Source organism: Phragmites australis, chromosome 21 (genome assembly GCF_958298935.1).
Source record: "Phragmites australis chromosome 21, lpPhrAust1.1, whole genome shotgun sequence".
Lineage (NCBI taxonomy): Eukaryota > Viridiplantae > Streptophyta > Magnoliopsida > Poales > Poaceae > Phragmites > Phragmites australis.
Genome location: NC_084941.1, coordinates 24,381,189 through 24,389,345, shown reverse-complemented (window position 1 = coordinate 24,389,345; position 8,157 = coordinate 24,381,189). Strand labels below are relative to the sequence as shown.

The window sequence follows — 8,157 nt, the reverse complement described above, 5'->3', positions numbered from 1 at the left end:
CCAAACTGAAAAAATAGCACCAAGGAAACAACGGCGGTGTTACCTGCAGAGCTCTCCCGGGTGACGTCGCCTGGCCTGGATTACTCGAACGCTGAGTGTGCTCTCCTCAGCAGGGGGCACAACCGGCACTTGATGAAGTTGCGGATGACGTCCAACCCCCTCAGCTCAGGTTTTTGGAGCTGGCCGATCCGCTGGGCCGAGGTCCGCAGATCCAGGGTGGTTGTGGGCGAACTCCCCCAATTCTCCGTAACCCACGTCGGCGCGCTCGACACACAGATATTGTCCAAGGAGTTGTCCATCGAAAGGTAGAATCACTCCTCCCTCTTGCTGGATCGCGATTACTTGAGGCCCACCTCAATGTAGGAGTCTGCAGCGCCGTCGTGGAGACGGAATCTGCAGCTTTCGGTGGCCAGCTCGATCATCAACCGACATGTATAGAAGAACCGGAACAAGTCAAGGAACTACGTGACCTTGACAAAATTCTCACACAAATGAGCAAATATGCTCAGCATGAGAATGGAATTGGGATTGAGATGGAGGTGGAATATCTCATAGAAGGTGATGATATGGTGAAGAACTCGGAGAAGGGCGGCACGAGGCCGGCGAGGAAAAAAGAGACGAATATCACAATCTACCCCTGCCGAGGAGTAGCTATGATCTCCCCATCATGGTACCCGGACAGACAGCGGGGGAGTTGGCCAATGTCGTGCATCTGTCGCAACCTTGCCGCGTCGCACTTCGACTTGGGGAAAGTGGGCTTGAGACCGGTGCGCGCCATCAGACGACGGAGGACGATGCTGCGGGAGTGAAAACCTAGACAGAAGCAAAAATCTTGGAGCACAAAAAGCTTGGAGACTAAGATACAGAGGCAAAAGGATTCGTGGGGAACCATTGGCACTCCAATTTATAGGATCGCGACGGTATCTCAACCGCCGCGGGGGCTGGATCGCCCAAAATTTGAATGGCCGCGCGTGGGGAACTGAAATTACCTCAGGTTTGGAAGCAATTGATTTTCTCTCTCCCAAGTTCTCTCTCTCTCTCTCTCTCTCTCTCCCCCGGACGTTTAACATCCCCTTGGGATGCAGTTTCCTAAGTCGACCACAAAAGTGGGCTGCGTCGATGACCATTCCCTGGGCAAGCTTATGCTCACCTGGGGCCCAAGTGGTGAGACCAGGCCCGAGCACGACCACAAGGCGCACCGCGACCACGGACCCTTGTGGTGAACCACTTAGTCCACAGCATCCACGATGAAGCTTAGGGGCTACTGTAGGTGTAATGTGTAAGGGGTGCTCTATTCAAGGGGCCCCACTCCGCAAACATAAGCTGGCTGGAGATATTTTCAAGATCCACTACCTCCGTGCGACCAGGGCGGGACTCCTGCGACCAGCCCCCCGGTCACCGTGGGAGACATTTGCTGGTCGCAGGGTGGGTATTCACCTAACCTGCTAGATCTCATTTAATGTCGTTCACTTGAGTGTTTTTTTCCCAGACACTCCCTTTCGACGAGCTCGGTCGTGGCAGGTGTGGAGCTCTCACGCGAGTGTGACAACGGTCGATGGACGGGACATGACCTGCACGATGACCAAAGTAGGATGGGCATGCTTACCTCCCAATGATGGCATAGGGGTAGTTGGTTCCGTTAGAGATAGGTCTGTCACAGGCTTGGCACGGTCCGTTTGTTCAATATTCTCCATCTTCTCTGGTATATAAAGGGGAGGATCCGGAGAGCAAGAACATAGCAAGTTTGTTTGTAAGAATTAGTTCATCCATAACAAAATACACAGAATGTAAGGCTATTATCCTACGGGAGGTCTGAACCTGGATAACTCCTTGTGTTCTTGAGCACATACGCACACCCACTAGAAAACGTAGATCAATGCACCTGTCGTCCTGTATACCCTGGACACATTGTCAGAAATCATCCCCGACAGTTGCCTTCTTGCAGCAGCAATACCTTCTGCTCAAGCAGAGGGCAAAAAAGAAACCACAACTAGATCAAGCGCTCCTATTGAAGAAAAGCCCACCAGTTGCTGTTAATCATTATAGCTAAGTTACAGGAAGAATTAAATATGTAGCCCATTCTTTTCCTAGAGAGAATGTGCAGCACAAACCGATTCTTTTCTTAGAAAGAATCATAAGTACAGCACAAATCTCCAGTACAAACACAACAGAGTAACATACCAAAAATATTTCAGCAGCTACTAACAGGCAACACATTGTGTTTGGTTTCTCGTATAGAAGACGATCATGTATGCGATAGTTCAGCTGGATGGGTTGATCCTGGATGGGCTGGTACATGTCTGATGTTTGGTTAGCTGTATAGGATGATACATGTTTCTGTTTTGTTGGTTATATGGAATAGGACCTGTTTGGTTAACTGAACTTGTGGAGTGATCCCATCAAATTGAATTAAAAGAAAAATATAATATGAAATGATAAAAATGTATATAAATAGAGCATTATAAAGCAACTCACTTTTTCATCATTTAACCTAGGGGTAGAAATAGTTTTAGAAATTATTCCATCACATAAGAAGAATATTAGTGAATTTTTCTAGATTTGTAGGAATTTATTTGAGACCTTAACAATTGTTAAAAGTTATAAAAGTAGCCTTTTTGGAGAATTTTAGTTTAAATTCTACACATGTTTTTTGAGTGAATCAAATTAAAATGAGTTGCACATGGATTATAGAACATGTACAAAAGTTCTACGATTTTTTGAGCAATAGAAAACAATTGTTTTGAAGAGAAGATGAAAAAGGGAAATTCAAACTGTCGAGTACTATTCATAGCTGGACGACTCGGTCCTGACGGTGTGGTGCCACCGATTTTGGCACACCGGCTCGTTCAAGATCTGGCTAGAATATGCTGGGAATCTGAGAATCGATACCACTCCGTCTGGGATGGTTTGGTTCAATCCAACCAACTAAACACAGAAACGAGGTCTCATCCTAGTACCACTCTGTCTGGGATTGTTTGGTTCAATCCAACCAACCAAATGCAGGAACGAGACCATATGCTGCACGATCTCATGCAGGCTTGCGCTCGTACGTCTAACAAAACAGACGGTAAGTGAACGAGTTTGAATACGGAAATTTAACAACATAAGCCCATCAAAAACTTGAAGATGAATTTTACCGTCACACAGTTGTTCAACAGTTATCGATTACTTCAACCATATAAGAATAACCATAGGTTCCATTCCTAATATATAAATGCATATCATTTCAAGTCTAACAGCAGAGTTCAACAATAGCATATAGCATACATAGCTTCTTACAAAACACTACGAGTAAACAAACCATCATGTGTGGCTCTACCATCACCTTTAACATCAGCTAGCACAAGTACTTAAACTGAAGGACACCAGTCTGACACAATGCTACCCAGTCAATGCTTTCAAAGGAGATAATATGCTGTCATGATGCTGCCTGTCCCATGCAATTATTCTACCTGATGCATGCGGTGTATATAAGCTCAGCATCCTTCTTCTCATCAACTTTGTTAATAAGTTCAGCAGCTTTAAAGTCCCATCGAGGGTCGAAATAGACCAAATCAACCTCCGGTAACCAACCCATAAGCTCAGTTCTGCTCGTCCCACAACTGATAAGTTCTCTGTTGGTGATGGTGAGTCCTTCTCCACAAGCCATTTCCTCAAAGTCCGTCTCACACCCACGGTATGTTCCAAAAGATGGATGCACAACTTTGGTCCCTTTATACTCGCAGTGAAAGCAACGACCTTTTCTCAAATGAAATGAAAAGGCATCGAAGCAGTCAGTTAGTGCCGGCGATAAGACTAACAAAAAAACCTTACCTCATGACATCATAGCTAACAACTACGAATATGATCGAGGGTATGAATAAAATGGTTTGAGAACCTAGCACCGCATTTCATACCTAACATCATGACTCGAGCATCATAAGTGTAGCCCGAAAGCAGCATATATCCAGGAAAAAACAATGCAGTGCTAACCGGAATATCACAAGTAACTAACAAGTAGTGAACTGAGTCTCTGGCTAAGCCACTGTTAGAACATTGATATCTTTTTTGTGGCAACTAAACATAAAAAAGAAGAAAGGAACATTAAAGCTATATTGATTTGCTTTTATATAAGAGAACAGATTATAACAAATTTTGCATCCTAAAGATCCCTTGAACGTCAACAAAAAATGGGCATCCATTATCCATACACAGCACAACTAGGACTGAGCGTGTGCGTAAAATCACATAAAAGGCTCCACCTAACCAAGTCTATCATGAGGATGTTGAACCTAAGCAGCTAATCATATTAATAAGTGATGTTTTGTGGTTCGTAAGGATAAAAACTGGAGAATAAGTAGCATTGAAGACTATATAACATAGTTGGCCAGAGGATTTTTTTTTTTTTGCTTTGTTTTGTTTCATCAATGTTTTGCAGCATTTCAAAGCACTCTTAAGTTCAAAGTGGTGTATGTAACAGGGGGTGCACTAGAAACTTAATGGTATGCATGCCAAATCACTAAAGCAACATTGGTTAATATACCAGCATCTGTTGACGGATCTACGACACAGCAACGGAGCACCTCAGTGTCCTCATCATCATTGCTGCATTCAACGAAAAACAGCTTGGGGGCTGTTCCTGCTGCAGAAGGTGAACCCCTTGGTCTTGCCCAGAAGTTGATATGACAGTATGGGTGCCCATCTCTGATATCATAGTAACCATGCTTCCCATTCTCGGCTACCTGTGCATTCACACCGCAGATAACATGGAGCTGATACTGAGGTCCCTGCATCCAGAAAGACAAGGCAGAGGATGGATCAAATCAGCAGGAATATTAAAGTAGTAAGCAGTTGAAAGTAGCATATATAGTCTAGTAATTGGTCTTTGAAAAAAAAAAACACCCACCGCAGATTGCAGTGCAGCCTCAACAATGCCTCGAAAGAAGAACTGGTCATCGTCGAATTTATCCTGGCGGCGTGCGACCAAATCGGCAGCCAGGGTGCTCAATTTCGGTACTTGGGGCATCGACCGGCGACCGCAGGAGGAAGGAGATCCTAGCGCCGCCGCCAAGGATGCAGAGATGGCTTCAACATCCTCACCAGAGAGTGAGCGGTCCCTGGTCCTCAGGTGCGACAGCACTGCGGGTGGCACCATTGGCACAGTTGATAGGGCAAATTCTGCTAGTGCTTCTTGGTCAGGATGCCATGCCTGGAGAGCGGCCACCCTGTAGGCCTCCTCCAATGATCCAGATGCATCATGGCCTTCACGCTGAGCCCTGGAAATGGCCTTATCAAGGTTGGCATCTGCCTGGAGCAGGAACACGATGGCGTCATGCCTTGAGAGGTCAGGGAAGCGGGTGCCGAGGAAGCTGATAAGGCCAGCTGCTGAGCGGGCTTGGACGCGGGCGAGGCTCCTGGTGCAGAGCATGTCCACCAGGAACTCCTGTTGAGGCGGGAACGCAGTGTCGTACCAGATGGTATTGAGTAGGATGTTGGAGACAGGGTCATCCATGGGACCAAAGCAGTGGCCGGCCTTGAGGAGGCCGCGGTGGTGGCGCACGCGCAAGGCGTCCCTCGGGAGGCCGGCGATCGCCCTGAGGTAGATGCGGTGGATCATGTCAAGGAGCTGACGGATGAGGGATACCGTCAGCCCAGGAGGCACCTCCTTCTTCGCGCGGTCCCTGTTCCGCTTCTTGTGGTACTGCCGCAGAGCTTTGAGCTGACGAGGCTTGTGAAGGTGGCCGAGCCCCACGGGCAGAGGGAGCGTGAGGAGCAGATCCTGAAGGCGTGGGTGCGAGGTGAGCTGGAGGAGCTGGTGCTGCTGGTCCGGAAGAGGAGACGTAGCCAAGGATAGCCAAATGTCGGCGAGGGTGGCAGGGCAGGGGTGCTTGGCGGAGATGGCGGCGCACTTGAGGGCCACCTTGAAGCTGGTGGAGCTGGGATCAGTGGAGGAGAAGGACGACGACGTCACACAGCGATCTAGGTCGATGAGGCGTGCGGCGACGAGGAGGTCGGCCTTAGCGAGGCAGAGGTAGCGCAGGGCTTCCCATGTGTGCAGGTACCTGAAGTGGCAGACAAGGAAGGTGAGGAGACCGTCCAGCGATAGCTTGGCCATGCCGCGGGCGAGCTGGTCCAGAACCTTCTCCTTGTCCATCTCCTCCTCCATTATCTTCTGCGATCTCTTCCGCTTCCTCCTATTCTTCCTCGCCCATGGCGTGCTCTCCTCCTTGCCGGCGGTTGTGGTGTTGACGATGATGTTAGAGACGGGGTCGAGGAGCCCGAAGCAGGCGCCGGAGGTGAGGAGAGAGGGGAATTCCTCCACCGGCAGCTGCTCGATCGCTTCCCTGTAGTACCCACGGATGTGACGCAGGACCTTGGAGGTCAAGCCGTCGTTGTCGCCGCCGCAGCCCATCGGAGCGCGCTCTGGATCGGGAGGCGAGCGAGGAGGAGAGGATTCGCGGCGGCGGATGGAATTGTGGGCGGATCTGTAGGCTAGGGTTTCCGCTCCGAGGAGGGCTGGTTGATGCATGCGAGCGAGCGGTTCATCGAGTTTTTTTTATATATTTTTTTAACATAAATAATTAAATAAATGTATTTCAGAAGAAAAAATTGGCAAGTTCTCATAGGGCGGTTAGACCATGTGCTACCGTGGCTTACCGACTTCTCAGATGGCGGTTATGGTACGGGTGAATACTGTATCACCAAAAGTACTGTTCACATGACTATTTTTTATAAACCAGTGGTATTCTATTACTCCAAAAATTTTAGAATTGTTTTAGGTGTTTCATAATCCATGTGTAACCCATTTTAATTGGATCACCAAAAAACATGCGTAAAATTTAAACTAAAATTCTAAAAAAAATGCTAATTTTATAACTTCTAACAATTGTCAGTGCTCAAATAAATTTCCAAAAATCTGAAAAAATTCACTAATATTCTTCTTATATAATGGACTAAGTTTTAAAATTATTTGCAGCCATATGTTATATGGTGAAAAAGTGAGTTCATTTGTAATACTCTATTTATATGTATTTTTATCATTTAATGTGACATTATTCTTTTAATTAATTTTGAATTCAAACATATACACCCATTAACTGCATGGTACAAAGAAATATTATATAAGACTAAGACAGTACATCGGGATACATTGCTTCTAGTCATACTGAATTGACAACACCCTCACAAACTGTAACTACGACGGTACGATACACATAGCATACAGCACATGAATACCTTACGTGAAATACATTGATAGTAACAAACTCAATGGTCTGCACTTGTTGAACCACTCTTCCCGCGAGATGTCTTCAACCTCTCCTTCTTCTCCTCGGCCTTTAGAGTACCAGCTGCCTCTTTCTTTCGAGAGCTACCTCAACACATGTATGTCTAACACAATCCCTTCCATGGTAACCGGGTCCGAGTCCGAATCAAATTGAATTAAAAGAAGAATATCACATAAAATGATAAAAATGCATATAAATAGAACATTAAAAAAATCATTTTTTCACCATATAACCTATGGCTTAAAATAATTTTGGAAATTAGTCCATCACATAAGAAGAATATTAGTGAATTTTTACAAATTTTTGGAAATTTATTTGAGATCCTAACTTATAAAAGTAGTATTTTTTGGAGAATTTTAGTTTAAATTATACACATAATTTTTTAGGGAATCTAATTAAAATGGGTTGCACATGGATTATAAAACACGTAAAAAAAATTCTAGGATTTTTAAAGCAACAGAAGACTACTATTTTATACAGAGAATGGACGTGAACAGTACTTTTGGCGCTGGACTGTTCACCGGAGAGCGAAGTACATTTATTTAATTATTTATTTTATGTTAGAAAATATTAAAAAAAAGGAGTTTGACCCTGCCAGACCCGGCCCAATTAGTTGTAACTTAGGCCACCAACTTGCCTCTATTTCCTTTCCTCAAGAATAAAAGAAAAATAAAACTTGTTCTATGTTTTCCTTTCCTTTTTTTTTTCTTTATATGAGAACATATGTGTGTATATATATGCATATGCCAATAGTTTTTTGATTGGTTGCTTGATTGTTTAAATGATATAATACAAATATATGTTTAGTGTATACATTGTATATGTATATGTAAATACATGTATACACAAAAGAATACAAGAAATGGTATAAGAAAGAAAATAGAAATGGAAA

General features: G+C 45.0%; 1 protein-coding gene across 1 annotated transcript; it reads right to left on the bottom strand.

Moving 5' to 3' along the window:
- Nucleotides 1–3,165: 3,165 nt before the first annotated feature.
- LOC133902959 (uncharacterized) lies at nucleotides 3,166–6,472 on the bottom strand. Its single transcript, XM_062344289.1, has 3 exons — nucleotides 4,886–6,472; nucleotides 4,523–4,766; nucleotides 3,166–3,738 (listed from the first exon to the last, which is right to left on the bottom strand). Exons 1-3 carry the CDS (start codon nucleotides 6,389–6,391, stop codon nucleotides 3,449–3,451), a joined length of 2,040 nt encoding a protein of 679 aa, XP_062200273.1. The 5' UTR covers nucleotides 6,392–6,472; the 3' UTR covers nucleotides 3,166–3,448.
- Nucleotides 6,473–8,157: the final 1,685 nt, after the last annotated feature.